Raw genomic sequence first — 24,048 nt, forward strand, 5'->3', positions numbered from 1 at the left:
GCATTTCCCCCGCCGCGTCGAGGAAGCTGGTCTATATACCAGGATCTGGCTCTAGCGCTTCCGAACTTCTAGGGAGACTCCTTCGTCCACACATTTCTGTATAGCAGCTCTAAACAGCTCAGCAGTCTCTGCAATAGCCTTTTTAAAAGGCTAGGTTCGGAACATCGTCCGGACCTGGTCCCTTGCCTGGATGATCGCCTCCAGCATCTCTGGAGACCGCTAAGTAGGAGCTGGTGTCATTGCAGTGCTGAAAAATTAATTTTGTCATTTCTAAATTCAATCACCTACAGCTCATTTATGAAACTGAACCTGAGAATATGGTATATGGAAAACTTGTGCGGCTAGACCAGTTCTGCAAGAAAGTCACGGAAAAAACGATATTTTCCGAATATTTAAGGTAAATGTCACAGACTACCTTCGAAAAATGCCAATGATATTCACGGTGAATATCATTTGGCATTTTTCCAAGGTAGTCCGTGACATTTACCTTAAATATTCAAAAAAATGCAGTTTTTCCGTGACTTTCCTGCAGAACTGATCTAGCCGCACAAGTTCTTCATATACCATAGTCTCAGGTTCAGCTTCCAAAATGAGCTGTAGGTGATTGAATTTAGATATGACGAAATGAAATTTTCAGCACTGGGTGTCAGGCCATTCGGCCGAAGGTCATTAGGCTGAATGGTCATTAGGCCGAATGGTCATTAGGCCGAATGGTCATTAGGCCGAATGGTCATTGGGCCGAATGGTCATTGGTCATTAGGCCGAATGGTCATTAGGCCGAATGGTCATTAGGCCGAATGGTCATTAGGCCGAATGGTCATCAGGCCGAAAGTCACGGAAAAACTGCAATTTTTTGAATATTTAAGGTAAATGTCACAGACTACCTTCGAAAAATGCCAATGATATTCACGGTGAATATCATTTGGCATTTTTCCAAGGTAGTCCGTGACATTTACCTTAAATATTCAAAAAATTGCAGTTTTTCCGTGACTTTCCTGCAGAACTGGTCTAGCCGCACAAGTTCTTCATATACCATAGTCTCAGGTTCAGCTTCCAAAATGAGCTGTAGGTGATTGAATTTAGATATGACGAAATGAAATTTTCAGCACTGGGTGTCAGGCCATTCGGCCGAAGGTCATTAGGCTGAATGGTCATTAGGCCGAATGGTCATTAGGCCGAATGGTCATTGGGCCGAATGGTCATTGGTCATTAGGCCGAATGGTCATTAGGCCGAATGGTCATTAGGCCGAATGGTCATTAGGCCGAATGGTCATCAGGCCGAATGGTCATTGGGTCTTCTTCTTTCCGTTACGTCCCCACTGAGACAAAGCCTGCTTCTTAGCTTAGTGTTCTATGAACACTTCCACAGTTATTAACTGAGAGCTTCCTCTGCAAATGACCATTTTGCATGTGTGTATCGTGTAACAGGCACGAAGATTCTTTATTGATGCTGAATCTACTGATATTTTACCCATGAATTTTTCCTTCTTTTAAATATAGGCTGTTCTTTCTAGTATCATTGCTAAAATAGTGTTTGGCAATTCATAAATTTTTCCTTCTTTAAAACATAAGCTATTCTTTCTAGTTTCATTGTTAAACTAGTTTTTGGCAAAAATGGTTGGAAAAGGTAAAAACAACGGCTAAATTTCAATTCGTCCTGTAGACCATTCGGCCTAATGACCATTCGGCCTAATGGCCTTCGGCCTAATGACCCAGCATCGTAGGAGCTATTCCACCTCTTGTCTTGGCCATCACGATCCTTTAAGCATCACCCCACGGGTTTGTATTGACACTCTGACAGGGACTCGTATAGTCCGCCTTTTTTCTTGCCCTTGGTCTTGAGCGTGACTTTCATTCTTCATTTCGCTAATAGTCAGAGCGTGCTCCATGCATCTGACAAGCGCGGGGAAGGTTCGCAATAGCTTGAGTCCACTGGTTTGATGGTCTTTCATTCTTAGAGTATTATTAAGGTTTTTGGGACTCTTTTTTTTAATAATGACTATTCATAACGCTAAGCCAAAAGTGATGAAATGTCGAAGGGAACTGTTATTCGAGTGCTGGCAGCAGTTTTTGATGTATAACGTAGTTTGTGTCATACTTCATAAGATTAAGTTTTTCCTAGATTTCCGTTCCTAAAAATGTTTTGCTATTTTAAGGTGGCACGTCATACCAGCGATCACTGTGCAAACCATTGGAATCCAAAATTAGACGCATGCAAACGCCATTCTCCCACCAGCAGTCATCGTCATATGTCCGTAGCAGTAGCACCATAATTGAAGGCAGTAGTAGCACCGGAAATAGCAGCATCACCAGCAACCTAAGCACTAGCCATTCCCATCTTCATCAGACTCAAATTGCACCCACACTGCAGCAGCAGTCCCACCACCATCAAAGCTACAGTTCGTCAGCGATGCTGCGCCAGTCTAGTTCACCTGCTTCTGGTGCTCTGCCCGATTCCCACGGTAAGCATGTAGCCCTTTTTTCTTGTTACTGACAAGCAAATTTTCACGTGTGCTGTGAGGTTGGGTTGGTTTTACAAACATTTCACATCAATCTTATATAGTGATAATGCTTTCGTTTCCTATCATAGTATTCGCACTAACACCCTCCCTATCATGTCGTAATCACTTTTCACATCATTCATTCGCCACTTTCGTTGTCATTCCGTGCACATGAGACATATTTGTACTGTAAATAATTTTCACTTCATGCTGCGTTATGACCACTGAAGGACACCTTCATCAGCAACATCAGCAGCAACTGCAACTTTCTCAGGGCCTCTTTTACCCAAGGTTAGCATACATGAGTACTTTAATTTAGAACATGTTATGTGGCTTGTGGTCTAGTACGCTTGAATGGCCGTTTGTAGAACCACAGTAGAGTGTTGGTTTCCTCGCTATGTATGTTTGAATCTACAAGAATAGAAAGCCAAACTGAATCCGAGCCCACACCACAAAAGCTCTTTTTTCACAAATTCATCTTTCTTTCGGCTTAGATGGATTTGTGAAAAAAAGGAGTGTTCATGGTGTGTCGTGTCGGATATAGCATTATCATTGTACCGTATAACATTCTTTGCGATGAAACCAACAAACTGCGTTATGAATGTGATTAGAAATGTGAAATGTAAATTCGCTTTTTGTGTACACATGTACTTATGCCAGCAAAAACGTTCGTTCGAGGCTTGCTACAATGTAACACGCTTCACTGATTTGGTGGTACACGTCGGACTCGACTATCCGAAGTCACATTCCGAAGCTTCCCAAATATTTAAGTATCTTGCAGACGATATGCCTTTCGTCGATGAAATGTTGATCGAATTACTGATCAAATTTTGTTTGGAAACATTCAAAACTTGATAACTTGATACATAAATTATGTAGTTAACGCCAAAATTGGACGGTCATTGTTGTTTTTTTTTTGGGTTGGTATTCACCTTTTTTGTTTAATTCAAATTTAAATTTACGAAGGAAAGTGGTTACAATCACCTATAGTAATGGTAATGTAGTTAGTGCGCATGCATGCTTGATTGTTTTTATCCTGCTAGAATTTCATTTTGATTTTTTTTAATTGTATTTTATTTCTTGATCGTGAGTCTGTACCATCTACCTATATACATAAAAATGGAATGGCGTTTGTATGTCACGTATGGGATCGGGAACGCAATCAACGGATTCACAAAACTCTTTTACTACGTGGCTGGCTCTGCTAGAGAGGAGCGTTATGACGGAAAGCTTAACGGCTGCCTATGTTAAGTGTTCCAAGATCTGCAGTACTACACAAGTATTCCATCAATAACTGGAACCGCTCAAATCACGGTTTGAGCTGTCTCAGATCATGTGATAAACACTAGCATTGCTTCCCACAATTAGCGGAAGGCTTTGCGAAGAGCACTATACGATGACTTGTCTGAAAACATCAGTACTGAGGTGTTGCTATTTGAAAGCATCAGTACCGAACAATAGATTCAATATTTCCTATTAAGCTTTCCAAACAGATGCATTGATTGTGACAGCACAATAGCACATACACCTTTGGTGGTCATTTCAGAGACGAGTGTAGCAATGATTGCGTTGTTGACAAGCACACATGCTCGAGGTGTGACACGCGAGTTTGCCATTGAGTTTTTACTGTAAGTGGAAAACATTGGATTAACAAGCTTACCTATCTAGATTTACATCGCCGTCGCAGGAATCCGTTTAACGGATTACCGTCAACAAGTGCTCAGTTCAATATCAAGCTACCATTGACCAAGGAGGAGGGTTGTTTCGGGGCATTTTTTGCGTCAAAGAGGATATCAACAATGGTGATGGCGGTGCGGCTACCATTGCACAGTAGTCCAGAAATCAACGTTGTGAAGGTTTCCAGAGCACCTATAGCTGACCCAGAGAAGCGAGTGGCAACCGTGGCAATATCAGCCAACTTCTAGGCAGAATACCCAACAAAGTTTGACCTCAAGTACTCCCTGGTCATCCAGCGAAACTCCCAGGCCGAGTTCCCAAATTTGTTCTTAGTGGAGGAGCTTATTTGATTCACTATAGTGAGCTACTTATTACACAGGCTTTCGTATTGCCAATCGAGGGCAGTGCAATTTCTCGCCCTCAGCGAACCAATCATTTGATATGAATTTCTACAATGGCTATCCTTTTATCGCTCATGTTTGTGAATTGGAGCTGCCGTTCCATCCGAAACAAGGCTGAAGTTTTTTTTCGCATTCTTGTAACCCACGGAATAGACATGGTTGTAATCACAGCATGGCTGCAGCTCAACATTTCATTGTACCACGAAAACTGCACCATTGTTAGAGCGGATCCAGACTCGTCGGAAGCTACAGGAGGAGAAGGAGTGACGATTCTGATGAGGAATAGAATTTCTTATTCCATGTTGAGAGTGTTGAATAAGCTTTTATTATTAGCATAAAAAATCTATGCTGGAAACTTTGACGCGGGTAACCGAAATAGGCGGGATATTTGGACAGGGTAGATCCAACAGCCGTGAACTTAACAAGTAATCATTATTTCGCCTTTTTGGGCTTATAGGGCTATTACTCGGCTAACATAGAACACGCCAGTTTCATGACTACACTGTAATAGCACGCAAGACGAATAATAGAGCCTTGTGGTTATTGGGTTCTGTTAGGAGAGAAGCCGAACCCCCTGTTGCAGAATCCAACTATCGCTACCAGCTCTGCGCTGGAAGACAAAACCCTCACACATACACAACACATGTAATTTTCTCGAATAAAATCATAACCATAGTTGAACTCGTGTAAATCGGACGCATTTTTATTTCGGTTCCGAGTTTCCCCAAAAATACAGTCCGCTCGGCTTATCGGAAGGCACATTGGTCCTTCTATGGCCGGATAAAGTGAGAAGTAGTGGAAAAACGTCGACGCGAGTGTTTTTTCCGCGAAAAATCGTCGAATTCGAGCATTCACCAGAAACGCTGGTCGGGTGCAGCGACACGCCATCGAAAATGCAAATGGCCGTCGCTCGGGATAAGTGAGAGTGATCGTGTTGCGTCATGTCCACTCCGGCGAAAACAGTCGCCGAACAGAAATCACAACAGAAAGCAAAGCAGGAAGTGTCTAAAATGGAGGAACAGCTCAAGACTCTCTCTTATCAGAGAGGGGCAGTGAAGGGCAAACTTACGCGTGTGAAAAGTGCTATCGAGCACAGTGATGGTGCACCCAACCCGAACATTATGAATCTGCATTTTCTTGGGTTGCATCAAAAAACAATCGAACAATCGTACCGGGAATATAACGAGTTCCAAAATTTGATCCACGCCCTGCCCCTCTCTGAGGAGAGACGAGCCGAACAAGAAGCAAAATACATCGAGTTTGAGACGATGTACACCGATCTGTCGATTCGGCTGAGTATGCTGATGGAAGCGGCCACGAAGCAAAAAGAAGAACAAGAAGCGGCAACGAAGAAGAATGTCGTCGCCGTCGCAGCGCCGCCGTCGTCGGTCACACTCGGAACAGCCATGCCTTACCTTCCCCCACTTCAAGCGCCGCTGCCGACCTTCGATGGGTCGTATGAACGATGGTTTTCGTTCAAATCCATGTTTATGACCATCATGAATCGATACCCGCATGAAGATCCAGCTATCAAACTTTACCACCTACGCAACTCGCTTGTTGGTCCGGTGGCTGGAATTATCGACCAGGACATTGTGAACAGCAATGATTATAATGCTGCCTGGCAGTTCCTGACTGATAGATTCGAAGATAGAAGGATTATCATCGACAAGCACATCGAGTGTTTGTTCAATTTACCGAGGATTACCAAGGACAGCTCGGCAAATCTCCGAAAGTTGCTTGACGTGTGCAACAAAAACATTGAAGCCTTGAGGAACCTGAACCTCAGACTGGAAGGTCTCGGCGAACAAATGGTCATCAACATCATCTCTTCGCGGATGGATAAGGCAACAAGAGTCGCATGGGAGACGCGGCAGAAGCCGGGCACGTTGCCCAGCTACAAGGATACGATTGCGTTCCTGCAAGAACAGTGTAAAGTGATTGAGAAGATTGAATCGAACACCAAAGTGGAAAGTGTGAAACCGAAAGCGGTGGTCAAGGCCCACACGCTAGTGAACACAAGTGAACTGAAACCCGATACGAAAAGTGAACTAAAGTGTGCTGTATGCAAAAATGCTCATGAACTATGGAAATGCGAGAGCTTTAAGAAAATGAACGTGAGTGAGAAATATAACACGCTGAAGAAATCGGGATGCTGCTTCAACTGCTTGCAGAGAGGTCACCGCACGAACGGTTGCACTTCAACGCACAGCTGTCGTGAATGCGGCAAGCGCCACCACTCATCGCTTCACACCAACGAAGTTCCCAGCTCCAGGACATCAGATTCGGTTGTCACAGCCGCACCGAATACCGCCCATGAAGATACACGATCCCCTCGCAAGGATTCCGATGTCGGTACCGAAGTTGACACACCCAAAGTCGGCACTGGTACGACCCTCAGCGTTAATGTCGGATGCCAAACGAAGCAAAAACTGCTGTCTACTGCGGTGGTGCGGGTCCGTGGTTCCAATTCGGTTGTGTACCCCTGCCGGGTCCTGCTGGATTCCGCATCGACAGAGCATTTTGTCACCGAGCGATTCGCTAACTTGGTCGCTCAGAAGAAGGAACCTGTTGACTACACTGTCAGTGGTCTCAACGGGACGAACACAAGAATCCGTCGTTTGGCACGCCTGACAATCGAATCCCGCACCGGAGATTTTCATGCTGATTTGGAATTCCTCGTCGCACCGAGGATTACTGGTGACATTCCAGAAAGGTCTTTCAGCGTAGCAGCATGGCCCATTCCGGTCGACGTCAAATTGGCAGACCCGGAATTCAACCGACGAGGACGCATCGACATGCTCGTTGGTGCAGAAATCTTCTGGGACGTTGTGAAGAGTAACCAGCTGAAGCTTGGATCGAACCTGCCATTACTCACCGACACCGAGTTCGGTTGGGTCGCCGTCGGAATAGTTCCGTCTGACGCACCTGTGATCGCTCGATCTTTCTGCCAAACGGCCGACGAAGACTTGAGCGAAATTCTACGAAGCTTCTACCAACTTGGGCACGGTAAAGGCTGGGTATGCTGCGCAACTCAGATCCCATTGTGATCCACTAGCCTCTGCCCAGCAACTCCTATCCCTACCTCCACGCGGTACCGGCCGGAAACTATGAGCAACCTTAGGGAAGATCGGGTAACCAACCCCGGTGGGACCTTTGGTCGTAGGCTGACAGGGAAGGGGGGGTTTGCTTCGGCAAACCTGAGCGTCTGTTCTCCAGGAGGAGCGGCTCACAACAGCGTCTGATCCCCATGTTAGGGGCGGCTGATCTACGTCCGAGTGCCAGGGAAGGACTCTAAGCTCAACTGTGCACTATGGTCCTCCGGAAAGTAGGGGGTTGGTGTCAGGCCCTACGAGCCAGCCGTAAAAACCCATTGTAACGGAAAATCAGCAACAGAATAATACGAACCGAGACCAACGGCAACGACCCCAGCGAACAAAAAGGACTTGTGATTGGAAACTCGGTACGTGGAACTGCCGATCTCTCAACTTCATTGGGAGCACCCGCATACTCGCCGATCTACTGAAGGACCGCGGGTTCGGCATCGTAGCGCTGCAGGAGGTGTGTTGGACAGGATCCATGGTGCGAACGTTTAGAGGTAATCATACCATCTACCAGAGCTGCGGCAACACACGCGAGTTGGGAACAGCTTTCATCGTGATGGGTGATATGCAGAGGCGCGTGATCGGTTGGTGGCCGATCGACGAAAGAATGTGCAGGTTGAGGATCAAGGGCCGATTCTTCAACTTCAGCATAATAAACGTGCACAGCCCACACTCCGGAAGTACTGATGATGACAAGGACGCATTTTACGCGCAGCTCGAACGCGAGTACGACCGCTGCCCAAGCCACGACGTCAAGATCATCATAGGAGATTTGAACGCTCAGGTAGGCCAGGAGGAGGAATTCAGACCGACGATTGGTAAGTTTAGCGCCCACCAGCAAACGAACGAAAACGGCCTACGACTCATTGATTTCGCCGCCTCCAAAAATATGGCCATACGTAGCACCTTTTTCCAACACAGCCTCCCTTATCGTTACACCTGGAGATCACCACAGCAGACGGAATCTCAAATCGACCACGTTCTGATTGACGGACGGCACTTCTCCGACATTATCGACGTCAGGACCTATCGTGGCGCCAACATCGACTCCGACCACTATCTGGTGATGGTCAAACTGCGCCCAAAACTCTCCGTCATCAACAATGTACGGTACCGGCGACCGCCACGGTACAACCTAGAGCGACTGAAGCAACCGGATGTCGCCTCAGCATACGCGCAGAATCTCGAGGCCGCGTTGCCAGACGAGGGCGAGCTCGATGAGGCCCCTCTAGAGGACTGCTGGAGTACAGTGAAAGCAGCCATCAACGACGCAGCCGAGAGCACCATCGGGTACGTGGAACGGAATCGACGGAACGAATGGTTCGACGAAGAGTGCAGAACGGTTTTGGAGGAGAAGAATGCAGCGAGGGCGGTAATGCTGCAGCAAGGGACTCGACAGAACGTGGAACGTTATAAGCAGAAGCGGAAACAGCAGACCCGCCTCTTTCGGGAGAAAAAGCGCCGCCTGGAAGAAGCGGAGTGTGAAGAAATGGAACTGCTGTGCCGTTCCCAAGAAACACGGAAGTTCCTTCAGAAGCTCAACGCATCCCGCAACGGCTTCGTGCCGCGAGCCGAAATATGCAGGGATAAAGACGGAGGCCTCTTGACGGACGGACGTGAGGTGATCGAAAGGTGGAAGCAGCACTTCGATCAGCACCTGAACGGCGTGGAGAACGTAGGCACGGGAGCCCACGGCAACGGAAGGAACGACGACGCCAGTGCAGCGGAGGACGGAAATGAACCAACTCCCACGCTGAGGGAAGTTAAGGATGCCATTCACCAGCTCAAAACCAACAAAGCAGCTGGTAAGGATGGTATTGCAGCTGAACTCATCAAGATGGGCCCAGAAAAGTTGGCCACCTGTCTGCATCGGCTGATAGTCAGGATCTGGGAAACCGAACAGCTACCGGAGGAGTGGAAGGAAGGGGTAATCTGCCCCATTCACAAGAAAGGCGACCATTTGGAATGTGAGAACTTCAGGGCGATCACTATTTTGAATGCTGCCTACAAAGTACTATCCCAGATCATCTTCCGTCGTCTGTCACCTAAAACAAATGAGTTCGTGGGAAGTTATCAAGCCGGCTTCATCGACGGCCGGTCGACAACGGACCAGATCTTTACCGTACGGCAAATCCTCCAAAAATGCCGTGAATACCAGGTCCCAACGCACCACCTGTTCATCGACTTCAAAGCGGCATACGATAGTATCGACCGCGCAGAGCTATGGAGAATCATGGACGAAAACGGCTTTCCTGGGAAGCTGACTAGACTGATTAAAGCAACGATGGACGGTGTGCAAAACTGCGTAAGGGTTTCGGGTGAACTATCCAGTTCATTCGTATCTCGCCGGGGACTGCGACAAGGTGACGGACTCTCATGTCTACTCTTCAACATCGCGCTGGAAGGTGTGATGCGACGAGCCGGGCTCAACAGCCGGGGAACGATTTTCACAAAATCCGGTCAATTTGTGTGCTTTGCGGACGACATGGACATTATCGCTAGAACATTTGGAACGGTGGCAGAACTGTACACCCGCCTGAAACGCGAAGCAGCAAAGGTCGGACTGGTGGTGAATGCCTCAAAAACAAAGTACATGCTGGTAGGCGGAACCGAACACGACCGGATCCGTCTGGGTAGTAATGTTACGATAGACGGGGATACTTTCGAGGTGGTGGAGGAATTCGTCTACCTCGGATCCTTACTGACGGCTGACAACAACGTGAGCCGTGAAATTCGGAGGCGCATCATCAGCGGAAGTCGGGCCTACTACGGGCTCCAGAAGAAACTGCGGTCGAAAAAGATTCACCCACGCACCAAATGCACCATGTACAAAACGTTAATAAGACCGGTAATCCTCTACGGGCACGAGACATGGACCATGCTCGAGGAGGACCTACAAGCACTCGGAGTTTTCGAGCGACGCGTGCTAAGAACGATCTTCGGCGGTGTGCAGGAGAACGGTGTGTGGCGGAGAAGGATGAACCACGAGCTCGCTGCACTCTACGGCGAACCCAGCATCCAGAAGGTGGCCAAAGCCGGAAGGATACGGTGGGCAGGGCATGTTGCAAGAATGCCGGACAACAACCCTGCAAAGCTGGTGTTTGCAACGGATCCGGTTGGCACAAGAAGGCGTGGAGCGCAGAGAGCACGATGGGCGGACCAGGTGGAGCGTGACTTGGCGAGCATTGGGCGTGACCGAGGATGGAGAGCGGCAGCCACAAACCGAGTATTGTGGCGTACTATTGTTGATTATGTCTTGTCTTAATGATGTGGAACAAATAAATGTATGTTCTACCAACTTGAGGCTTGCGATGAGATCCAGCATCCGAACCAACTATCCGACGAGCGTTGTGTAGAGCACTTCCGTGAGACCCACCAGCGAGATCAGAACGGAAGGTATTACGTGCGCCATCCGTTCAACGACAGGAAAAATGAGCTTGGCGATTCCCTTCCTGCGGCGACGAAGAGGTTCTTCTCGCTGGAACGACGACTGGCCAGGGAATCAGCAATCAAGGAACAGTACGCTAGCTTCATGCGAGAATATGAAACCCTCGGCCACATGAGCGCAGTAACGGTGAACGAGAATGAGGCGCCGAACTCCGCTTACTACATACCACATCACTGTGTAGTGAAGCCTACCAGCACCTCCACTAAATTAAGGGTCGTTTTCGACGGCTCTTCAGCGTCTTCTTCGGGAGTGGCAATCAACGACGCCCTGATGTCAGGACCGAACATCCAAAACGACTTGCTCTCTATTCTGTTGAACTACCGAAGCTACAGGTACGTTTTCACGGTGGACGTCGTCAAAATGTTTCGACAGGTAGGCGTTCTTCCCCCGGACACTCGATACCAAAGAATAGTATGGCGCTACGAGCGGAACGAGCCACTGGTGGTGTACGAGCTTTCGACGGTCACCTACGGGCTGGCATCGTCGGCCTTCCAAGCGACTATGGCACTCCGCCAGGTCTCAGAGGATCATCAGCACGAATACCCTCAAGCGGCTAGAGTAATCAAAAAGAGTACCTATATGGACGACGTGATTGGTGGTGCGCATACCATCCAGGAAGCGTGCGCATTACAGCAACAAGTAAGTGGATTGTTGGCGAAGGGCTGTTTTGGGACGCACAAATGGTGTGCCAATCGGCCGGAAATACTGCAGCACGTTGAAAAGGAACACCGTGGCACGGATTTCAAGGTAGGTGACGCGGACTCGATCGTTACCAAAACCCTAGGTGTCGTTTGGAATCCTCTAGACGACTGGTTTTCATTCTCTGTCGTCCCTGGCAACACGGAAGCTACAACGAAAAGAAAAATTCTCAGTGAGGTTGCGAAGATATATGATTTGCTGGGTTTGGTTGGCCCGGTAATCACTGCGGCGAAATTGATTCTTCGAGAGGTCAGCGTACTACAAGTTGACTGGGACGACCCCGTCCCACAGGACATCATCCACAAGTGGCGCAGCTTCCGTGACGAATTAAGTTGCTTGAACAGTCTACGCGTATCCAGATGGATTTCAACGGAAGGCGTCACATCCATTCAGCTACATGGGTTTTCGGACGCCTCAGACGTGGCTTATGGGGCATGCCTCTATACTCGCGTCATCCAGGAGAATGGCACAGTTACCATGCATCTAATCTGCAGCAAATCCAGGATTCTTCCAAAGAAAACGGGTAAGTGCAAGCCAATCACTACTCCTCGTGCCGAACTGCTAGGAGCTGTGCTTCTGTCACGGCTAACTGAAAGGGCGATTGCTGCGATCGATATCGACTTCGAATCTGTAAACCTGTGGACCGATTCTCAGATCGTCTGCTGCTGGATTAGAAAACCACCGGAGGCCCTGCAATTGTATGTCTCTAACCGAGTGAGCGAGATCCAACGAGTAACGGGTGCGTATACTTGGCGATACGTCCCGAGCCACGAAAATCCAGCGGATGTGATTTCACGTGGTGAATTTCCTCGGAAGCTGTTGGGCAACGTGATGTGGTGGGGTGGACCACCCATGTTGAAGACGAATACGATTGAAGAAGTGCAACTTGAACCGTTGGCGGAAGAAGACGTGCCGGAACTGAAGACTGGTATCTCGCTGGTTGTCACTCCTCCGATGGGGAGACTACTGCTGTTTGACAGAGTGAACGATTATGACAAAATTCTCCGTTCGATGGCCCACTTGATTCGATTTGTGCGATACGTTGTTAGCAGAAAAGAGACGATTATCAGTGGGCCGCTAACTGTCTCGGAATTGAGGACCGCTCTGTTGGTAACAGTACGGTGTGTGCAGAAGGAATCGTTTCGTCAGGAGCTGCGATTAATTGCTGAAGGAAGTCAATCGAAGCACCGTCTCTGCGGTCTGAAACCGTTCATCGATACAGACGATGGTGTGTTACGCGTGGGTGGACGCATCAAACGCGCTCTGGTGGCCTACGACAGCCGACACCAAATGCTTTTGCCTGCTGGACATCCATTCTCGGTGGCAATCGTAAGGAGTATGCACCAATCCAATTTGCACATTGGTCAGAAAGGTCTTCTTGCGATAGTGCGTCAACGGTTTTGGCCGTTGAGAGTGAAGTCAACCATACGGAAGGTCATCGCTAGCTGCGTCACGTGTTTTAGGGCGAATCCTATGAAGACGTCCCAGCTCATGGGAGATTTACCATCCTACCGAGTCCAACCAGCGCCGACCTTCGCCTACACCGGCGTAGATTTCGCCGGCCCCTTTTTGATAAAGTCGTTCACTGCAGGTCGCCGGCCACTGGTCACGAAGGCCTATGTTAGTCTATTCGTCTGCATGCTAACTCGCGCGATCCACGTGGAGTTAGTATCCGACCTAACGACGAATGCGTTTTTGGCTGCTTTGCGGCGGTTCACAAGTCGTCGGGGGCTGCCTTGTAAGATGTTTTCCGACAATGCCACGAATTTTGTCGGGGCACAGACCGAGCTTGAAGAGTTGGCGCGATTATTCAAGGATCAACTGCAAGCAAAGAAGATTACGGATTATTGCACAAGTCAAGGGATCGAATGGTCCTTTATCCCGCCTCGGAGCCCCCACTTCGGAGGTATTTGGGAGGCCGGGGTGAAGCAGGTGAAACACCATCTGACGAGGATTGTCGGTGGTTACAAACTGTCGTATGAAGAACTCTACACTACGTTGACCCAAGTTGAAGCAGTCCTAAATTCGCGACCTTTGGTACCGTGTTCGGATGACCCAAATGACTACACCGCGGTTACTCCAGCACATTTTCTTATTGGTCGGGAGATGAAGGCAATCAGTGAGCCGTCCTACTTGAACCTCAAGCAGAACACGCTTTCGCGATGGCAGTTAGTACAGACTATCTTCCAACATTTCTGGCGAAGGTGGACATCTGAATACTTACCGGAGCTCCAAAACCGATCGAAGTGGACGAAGGCAGTTGACATCACCGAAGGGGCTCTAGTACTGATGATTGACCAAAGCGCGCCACCTTTCCAGTGGCCGCTCGGACGGATTACCGAATTACACCCTGGTAAAGACGGCGTAACCAGAGTCGTAACCGTGAAGACTTCGAAGGGCGAATACAAACGGGCTATAACGGAGGTATGCCTACTGCCTCTGGATGGCCAGTAAGGTTGAAACGTATTTCAACGCCGGGAAGATGTTAGGAGAGAAGCCGAACCCCCTGTTGCAGAATCCAACTATCGCTACCAGCTCTGCTCTGGAAGACAAAACCCTCACACATACACAACACATGTAATTTTCTCGAATAAAATCATAACCATAGTTGAACTCGTGTAAATCGGACGCATTTTTATTTCGGTTCCGAGTTTCCCCAAAAATACAGTCCGCTCTGCTTATCGGAAGGCACAGGTTCCTAACAACTGTCTACCATACTGGCTCAAATCACAGAGCAACACTTTGTCAATTTGGACGTGATATTCGCCAGATCATCACTAGGTATTAACGCATTTGCTCAAAAGTTCACACGACCTATCCCCAAGGAAAGGAACAGCCGCCTTGCGCTTACCGCATTGGCGGTAGCCGCAGCCTCCTCACGTTGCTCTGGTAAAGCCAAAGGAGGTGCAGGGCTGTTACAACAGTCGCGGATTTCGCGGTTTTCGCGAAAATCGCGATTTTCGCGGATTTGTCGCGGATTTATGTGCCACGACGCGGATTTCGCGGATCCTTTAAATTTGGTCGCGATTTTCGCGGAATTGCCTGAATTTAGTCGCGCATTTCGTGAATTGAAAACTGTATGGATTTGAACAATTTCACAATCGCGTCGCAGTTGCGTTCCAGCAAATATGCCATATTGTTATTTATTTTAAAGCTGTTTTAAATTTCTCTCAATCTTATTTCCTTCGCAGCTTCTGTCCAACGTTATCTTTTGCAGCTTCTATTTAGTTACAGTTTGTAACCAATTAGATTCTCAGATCTAAATAAAAAATCACAACTTCTTCAAAAAGTCAAAAAAAAAAATTAAATTGAATGGCAGCAGATAGGTATCACGACTTTTTAACAGATCGCGCAATTTTATTGAAACGATCTTATGGCTTCACAGGAAAAACAACATGAAGAGATTGGTGGTATCTCTACTCTTTCTGGAGATGGTATTGGGTTTCTTATCAATGTTTAGACTACTGTGATAATTTGAGAATCCATCATCATTTACCAGCGATATTGCACACTAATCAAACTTATGTTACGCATCCGACGCCTCTGTCATGAACTCATCCGAACTTGTGTACGTTAGCCACTGCGAAATCGTGTGCGAAATTCGATTTTGATGATAATGAATTCGGCTCGAGTCTAAATCCGTGCAAATGTCGCAATATTTTCCAGAAATCATCAAACTCGGAAAAAAGGATTAAATTTTCTGCTGAGATATTGAGTTTCAGTTGTAGATTTTTTGTTCTGTATCTATAGGCTCATTTATATATGATATAGTGTAATACAGCGGCCGTTCGCTCGTTACAAACTCGCTAGTTGCAACGCTTTTTAGTTGCAAGTCCACTAATTGCAAAATTTGGCAAGTTTTTGCAATTAAAAAGCAGTAAAGTGTCAATATCGTGCTGTCAGTGTATTTCGATGCACTTTAGTATCAAAGTAATATTGCAATTAGTAAATGTATCCGGCATTTTGCCCCATGGCTTTTCATGACATTTCATTTTTCAATTAAATAAGTTATACTGAACAGATCATTTTGCAGTTGAACTCGTGCGATTTTGTTGAATTTCATAGATTTTGTAAAAAAAAAAACAGAGACAACCTAAGCTTTATTTTTCTATCTTTATTATTTAGACTTTCAAAAATGGAACTGAACAAAGACATGGTCAGTCAAATCAGGTCAAAATAGAATGCACTTCTCCATAGGAGCCAATCCAAAAGGCTCGTCACGATAAACCCCAAGAGAACCCAACAACTATTAGGTCTATTAGGACTATTAGGTCATCCAAAGGGATCTCAATATCTACACCAGTCTAATAACTGGTCACTATTGACCCTACTGATACCATCTACAAAAGATCGGAGCAATTCAAACCTCAAATTATTGCTTCTTTGACGATGAGAATTAAACATCAGAACACATCCTCTGCTATTCACTTACCCATCGTTCAAAGTTCTAGGCAATCCCATCTTGGGCCTGCTGATTTATGGTTCATATCCCCCAAGAACGTGGTTGATTTTATGAAGCTAGTTTCATTAGAATAGGAGAATCACACACTGTGACTCAGGATTTCTATTTATCAATAATAGTTGGTCTTGAGATCACGTATTTCAGTGATAAATATGTTACTGAGATAACTTGCATAGGTACTTCATAGCAAAAGGATATATTACAATAACCCTAAAATCTGGACTCAGTGATCTTCACTCGACAAACGAGAGAGATGGTTCTTCCTTAATCTCCTTAATCAGGGATGGGAACACTCACTTGCAAAGAGCTACACTCACTTGGTATTTTCTCAGCTCAGAAGCGAGTAATCAAGAAATAATGTATGGACGACTTCAGCCTTGTAGTTTTGTCTAAAACTTTGCCGAATAGAGTAGGGGTCGCACACGAATCCCAAAATCGTGACAGAGCTGTGAAGGCAACTCTCCACGAGGTGAGTGTAAATTACATTCACCTCGTGGAGAGTTGCCTTCACAGCTCCCTCACGACTTCAGTATGCGTGGGTGACCTCTACTTTATTTGGCATTATTTTAGACAAAACCACAAGACAAAAATCGTCCATACACAGTTTTTTGATTGCAGGCTTCTGAGCTGAGAAAACTGCAAGTGAATGTAACTCTTTGCAAGTGAGTGTTCCCATCCTTGTCCTTAATCCCACTTTACATTGCTGTCTTTGAGAACTTCAGAGGGCCACTGAAACTATTCTTAATATTCTTATTCTTATTATTCATTATCTGATTTTATTTGAAATTTGAATATTCATGTTCATGTCGCGGATTTGTTTTCCCAGTCGCGGATTTTATTTCAGAAGTCGCGAATTTCGCGGATGATATTTTGGAAATTTTGTAACAGCCCTGGAGGTGAAGTCAATCATCCAATCGCTAAACAATCGCAAATCACCCGGGCAGGATGGTATTAGGAATATCTGCTCCAAGCAGTTATCAAGAAAAGGATTGGCTGTACGGATTAAAATCTTTAACGCGTGACTGCGCAACTTCCCAATTGAATAGAAACAAGTCAACGTGATAGCTATCTAATCCAGGTAACTGCTGACCGATTTGCCTCCGAAAAAGTTCGATAAGTTCGAACAAAGTATTCCACAAAGCAGAGCAATGTATTCCACCCCAAAAGTTCGGCTCAACGATACATAAACTTGCGCGCATATCGCAAGATGTGAAGCACTTGGTCCTAATGGGAAAGTCGACTGGTGATTCTCCTGGACGTTGAAGAATCCTATGTCTCCGTTTTTCAGAACGCCGAGGCTTTTAATTTCTTCCGCTTCAATCTCCATCATTGTCTAGTTAAACATTTCTCAGTGATGATAAACGTTGAGTTCTGTCGCACTCACAACATTCCTTTTGGTGTACCGCACAAGGCTTCTCTCCGTTTCTCTCCTCTGACGTACGGATAGTCGACGGTGTAACATCAGACGGCCGGATCCAAAGGCACGATATCCTCCATTTGGGACATTTGTGTCATTAACCATCAACTCAGTCATCCAAAGCCCTATCAGTAGGTCGGCTCCAGAGGCACGTTCTCCCGAAAAGTCAAAGCCCTATATTATTTGCTGAATCGCCGATAGAGGTCGCGTTGGAAGAGCGAGTTGTTGATGCTCAAGGGCATCATCCAGTCAATTTTAACCTACGCGTGTACGGTTTAGAGTGACTGAATCAAATCTCACCGTAAATGACGCCACCTGAAGCAGAACAAGCTGTTCAAGATGGTCCTCAACCTGAACTCCCGGTATTCGAAGTGGCGCAAGTGTTGAACGTGCTACGAGATTCTTCAAGGGTTCCTGTATGAATCCATTCATCGCAGCACTTCTCCCTTAACATCTCTCAAACCACCGTGGTTGTTGAAAAGCTGAACACGTTTACGTATTAGTTTATATTAGAATGAGCGGGAAGAATAAAAACGATCAACAGATTTGAAACAATGTAATAAAAGCAATTACTCCCTTTTGAAGTGTTTGTGCCGATCTTGTTTTTTTACTCTGAAAACCCGTTTTCCCTAAGCTTATTTCCTAATGTTGTAAATACGTCTATCAATGACATTGAGTTGTTCTCAGCTGAAAGGTTATTTAAATCTCTAAATTGCTAATGTTAAGTTATTTTCTTTTGATAAATATAAAAAATGCTATTCGCTGTGCAACATTTAAGGCAAATCAAAAAAGCAAATGAAAAACTGAAAATTTTTCGTGTTGTTCATCTGGTTTACCTACATAAACCATGATAACATAACCCGGTGGTCATTAACATTTACTTTTATTCATATTTACACATTTGTTTGTCCAATATTCGTTGGTGCTTGGAAAATGATTAATATGGTGAGTGCGGGTTTTCTGACATTGTCATACTTGTTCATTCTCACATTTGTACAGTGTGTGCGTGTGCTCTTGCATTAACAAACTTAACGAAGAAGCTATTTAAAAAATCAACGAACGTCATTAATTTGTATCGTAATGGTAAATGTTTCGTACGATAGACTCTCCCGTGCAAATCTGTGTGAAAGAAAATGCCGCGCCAAGTCCAAGCCCAAATGTAGTCGCTTCGCCCGGCGACGCCACAAGTGGTAGTGCTAATGTGGCTGTAGCAAGATCGTTCAGCGTTGGTGAGCTCGTTTGGGGACCGGTTCGTGGATTTCCGGCTTGGCCAGGCAAAGTGATAGAGGCCCCTGAAGATAGCCGAACGATTCCCGTGGATAGTGTTTGGGTCCATTGGTTCGGTGGCCGCGCGGAATGGGTCACCGTCAACCGATTGAAAACCTTGTCCGAAGGTCTCGAAGCTCACCACCGAGCCCAGAAGGAAGTCAGAAAGTGAGAATACAGTAGTATTAAGATCGTCAGGGAATTTCTCCACATAGTTTAATTACTAGTTTAGTTGTTAGTTTCCTGAACTTATTAGCATCGTGGCATTTTGACATTTCCAGTAGTTTGCATTTTATTTTACTCATCTGATCAAAAATACAAGATCGTAACTAACTTTCTACTCTACAGGGGACGAAAACTGAACGCTCAGCTGGAGCGAGCCATTCAGGAGGCAATGATGGAGTTGGACAGAGCTTCCGGAACCGCATCCCCATCATCGTACGGAACCAGTTCCAGTAATACAGCGGTTGTGACCACAAAGTCCATCACGATCAAAGCATCGCCCACCAGCAGTACTTCTATCGTACCGAGTTCCAACAATAGTTCCTTATCATCTCCTACCAGCAGCAGCAGCAACAGAGCTCCCAAAATGGCTCGGGGAGTCAAGTCGAAGCTGGTGAAAATAGCTCCGGCACCCCCAAGCAATGTGGTGGATTCTAGTTCAACATCATCATCATCAATAGGTATGAACAGCTCTAACTCGACAGCAGCAGCAGGTATGATCGGTCGTATTAAAATGAAATAAGACAGTTCTTTCGAACGATTTTTCGTGGATACTTTGGATTGGTAAGAATTATTTTCAAGTTTTTCCAATAGGTTATTCTTACTTTGAACAGTTGTTCGGTAAAAAGTGCTAAATATTTCTTATTTTGTTGTTTTAAATGCAATGTTGAATACTGCATAGCGTTTTACACTTTACGTCTAATATATATGCTTTACCCTTATATGTACATTTAGAAAAAAATGAAATGCGCGTTTCTGCTTAGGCGCAACTATACTTATCTTGAAAGTCTCGAAAGCTTCTTATCCTATTTCGGGAGCAGAAAAATGCATGTTTTAATCTATTTTGAAGTCTCTCTTTGATCGTAATCCTCTTCTTTTAAGTATTGACTGAATACAAGCAATTGCGAATGATACAATCCAACTTACAAAACTAAACGTGAGATAGTGTGAGACGGGGCAAGATGGGTCACCTAAGGATCCCCATCCTTAGGTGATCCATGAAAGCTCCCCATTACCGGAGTTTCTTTCTACACAATGATTACAAATACTGATCATCTACATTTGCTACCTGGTCTGCTCATTGCTCACGAATGTTTAATAGTATTTCTCCGGTGATCGCCCACTATGTGAAGCTGGATATTTAGGTACGTTTCATGCTTTATTAAATTCATATTACACACTAAATTTCCTAGTGTATCTACGAAGTCAATCATCGTTTGGAGACTACCCATCTTAAGATTCTTTAACTTGTGTAAGTCCACAGCCCACGGTTCGTTGTATATTGGCCGTAAATACTGGTTAGCGTTTGCAGCAAGTTGGTAATCTCATCCGGTGGTGTTATAATTGTTCACCTGTCGAAATTTTTGGGACTTCTAATTTAGTCACTGTCTCTAAACGGAACACTACCATGAAGACCTGTCGTGATACGTTAACTCTGCATTTGGCCCTCGAACAGTTAGCAAATTAATCTCAACGCTAAATCTGGTGCAGCTGGGTTTAGCTGCGCAGTTTTCAATGCTTCCAGCGCTTTCTTCAGTTTTTAAGTTCAGAAACCTGGCGATTGCATTTAATGCAGTAATACAGACTTCTTTCTTAGACGGGTTTAGCCCCAATGTCACGCATGAGATATGGAACCAGTGTTTACACTTCGAAAATTGCACCGTGGCCCTGTCGGAAGAATGCCCTGTCGTACATAATAGGCAATGGCCATTTTGGTTCGAAGCGTATTCCACGATGTGAATACTGATGTTCTCGGTTTTTTGTGGTCTGTTCACTGGATGCACTCCTTTTTGATGGACGACGCCAATGTTACGAATAAACACTGACGATTGACAATTTTTGATAGACTGTGTGTCTTTTGTTTGACGTCGCGGAATTGCTCGGTCGAGTCCTCTTTGGAGCCACCATACATCGGTGACGCAACTCGTCAACGATTTCACGTCGTCCCGGAGTTATGGCGTGCCAGTTTTTTTTTTCGACGTTTATTTTATAAAACACACAACATAGTCCGTCCGGAGACTACGCTTTTCGACATTTCTTCTGTAACTAGACTTCTAATTACTACCTCTAAAGTAGGCAGTACCTACAGGGTACATTGAAACGCATAGCATTGGAGTCAGAATTAAACTAAATTAAACGACCTTTTTATTTGGTTTTTTGAATCAATTGTTACACTATAATCAATAAGTAAAAAATGAGCCTTAGCACATGGTCTCAACGGGCCACCACCAACGAGTAAAAGTGTAGTCAGCAGAATCTGTGGCGCACTGCCGTGATGCAAACTGCTTACGTAGGCTGCTCCAAGGTCATCGTTTGTGACAAACGTTCTATATGTTCTTAATGATATAGAGAAGAGAAAGGTGTTTTAGAGTAAATGCGTGTATAGCACACATGTTAATAACTCTTCTCAACATTATCATATGAACCGTCCTGTCCATTCAGGGGCTCACCCAAAAGAATATGAACAAGGAAGTTGATAACCCAATATTCACAAATGTTCGGGTTTTTTTTTTCAATAAACTATAAACTACCAAGAACTCTGTTGTCCCTTCAATTTCTTGAGGTTTGTGCTAACGTAAGAACCTCGACAATACACATAAGATGCGACGCGAGACAGGACACAACACTTATAGTTCTTACAACAAATTAAAAGGATTTAAATTTACCTTTTAAGTCGACCGGTTTCGGGCTCGACGTTGCCCATCGACAGGACGATGTCCGACTGATTACATGGAGCACTAATACAAGACGGTATGTAGACGATATCTTCGCCGTCGTAAAAGAACGATATCTGTCTCAGGTACTTGATCTGTTGAATTCCCAACATGAGAGCATAAAATTTACGCTGGAGAAAGAGGTGGACGGGAAGCTGCCGTTTCTTGATCTGATGATCTCCAAAACAGAGGAAAATAGATTAAAATACGCAATCTACCGGAAACCTACCTCGACAGACAGGTACATTACTTCGGATTCACACCACTTTGGTGCGCAACAGCAAGCAGCGTTTCATTTCATGGCACACCGTTTGTATAATATCCCAATGGAAAGAGAGGATTTTGTGGAGGAGAGAAATAAAATTCACCGAGCTGGGGAGCTGAATGGCTACGAAAAAGAATTCGTGGATAAAATCCTCCGTAAACACGAGAGGAAAAAACACAGAAAGAATGCCACAACACTGAAGCCGGAAAAGAAAGAAGTAAAAAGAATTAGTCTCCCGTTCTACCCAAAAATCTCCAACCCCGTTCAGGAAACCCTCAAACACCATGGATTTCAGGTTGTGTACAAAAGTAACAACACGTTGAAAGACCTGTTATGCAACCTGAAAGACAAGGTCCCAGCGGAGGAAAAATCTGGGATCTACCAAATACCGTGTCAGAGCTGCCCTGCGGTGTACATTGGACAAACTCGGAGGAAGTTCAAAATTCGCCTTCGTGAGCATAAACACGCAGTCGAAAATGAACGAACCAATGAATCCAGTGTAGCAGTACACACCACACATTTGGACCATGCTGTGGATTGGGAGAACGCTAAGTTGGTGAAGAACGTTAGAAAAGCTGCAGAACTAAACGCCTGGGAATCTATGTACATCGCCACAGCTGATCGCCCTCTCATGAACGAAGACGATCCTCCAATACAATCCCCCCTCTTCAACTTGACTAAGCTGAGAATTCAGTGAAACAACAACAACTTCGACGAGTACTGTGCGCAGTACGATTGTATTAGTGCTCCATGTAATCAGTCGGACATCGTCCTGTCGATGGGCAACGTCGAGCCCGAAACCGGTCGACTTAAAAGGTAAATTTAAATCCTTTTAATTTGTTGTAAGAACTATAAGTGTTGTGTCCTGTCTCGCGTCGCATCTTATGTGAACTCTGTTGTCCCGCTTTGAGAATTAGTTTTGTTTCTGTATTGTTGAAACCAGGCTTGTCCCGCACTGAACGCAAAAAAATCCGCTCTTTGAATTTACACCACCTTAATGATCATAAACTTGCAATGTTTATTGCTTAACCAATAGAAGGATATTTGAATATCCTAAATGTCATTTCGAACTGTCAAAAAACCGCACCGCAGAGCCGCACGGAGCGATCAAAGTGAAATACACTAGAGTGCGCGCACTCAAGTGTAATTCTCTTTGCGCACGCCAGCGCGGCACTACGGTGCGGTTTTTTGACAGTTCGCAATGACATTTAGGATATTCAAATATCCTTCTATTGGTTAAGCAATAAACATTGGAAGTTTATGATTACTAAGGTGGTGTAAATTCAAAGAGCAGAAATTTTATGCGTTCAGTGCGGGACAAGCCTGGTTGAAACCAATTGTGAGTGATTTGACAGTGGTGTTGGTTGACAACCTTTCGGAATATTTTCTGCAATATACAATGTTTCTAGCTGGGTAGTTAATCTTTCAACCTCATCGGTGAAATTTGTCAATGTTCCAGCTTGACGTATTGTTTGTAATTTTGCAAGTATAACGTCGGGGCCATCGGTGCTTTGACATCTATCTTCGAGACTACGAATGATTGCGTTAATCGGAGCAGGAGCATCGCCTGCTGCTGAACGTGGGTTGGTCATTAACCTGATGGATTGCGTAGTACTCGGCCTGCTTGAGAAAATAGAAAAAAAAATAGAAGCTTGTTTTAATATTTGTTTTATGGATTTACTGTCGTGAATCGCATATCAGTCCCATCTTTGCTGGATTTCCTATGCAAATGGGACAGATATGCGATTCTCGGCAGTTTAGATGGTATATATTTGGAGAGTTGTGTGACATAAGAAGTCCTTTTTATTTATCAGTGGGTTTTGGCAACCAGACCCTGCCTAATCCAATCTAGAAAAAGGTTAGGCCAGCGCA

General features: G+C 45.4%; 2 protein-coding genes across 10 annotated transcripts in view; one reads left to right on the top strand and one right to left on the bottom strand.

Annotated features, from left to right (window-relative positions):
• The window catches only part of LOC109431502 (nuclear factor of activated T-cells 5), a 138,489-nt gene extending 118,647 nt beyond the window's left edge, over positions 1–19,842 (top strand). For 5 of the 9 annotated variants that reach the window (XM_062845724.1, XM_062845720.1, XM_062845721.1 and 2 more), the window contains 3 exons: positions 2,157–2,462; positions 18,813–19,143; positions 19,324–19,842. In XM_062845724.1, coding sequence (XP_062701708.1) covers positions 2,157–2,462; positions 18,813–19,143; positions 19,324–19,720 — 1,034 coding nt within the window. In that variant the 3' untranslated portion in view covers positions 19,721–19,842. The other 4 variants (XR_009996249.1, XM_062845725.1, XM_062845727.1 and 1 more) reach the window with 4 other exon arrangements.
• Positions 1–24,048, bottom strand: part of LOC134285249 (uncharacterized) — an 85,295-nt gene that overhangs the window by 11,672 nt on the left and 49,575 nt on the right. The gene's annotated exons all lie outside the window — the stretch shown is intronic.

This window comes from Aedes albopictus, chromosome 1, assembly GCF_035046485.1.
Source record: "Aedes albopictus strain Foshan chromosome 1, AalbF5, whole genome shotgun sequence".
NCBI lineage: Eukaryota > Metazoa > Arthropoda > Insecta > Diptera > Culicidae > Aedes > Aedes albopictus.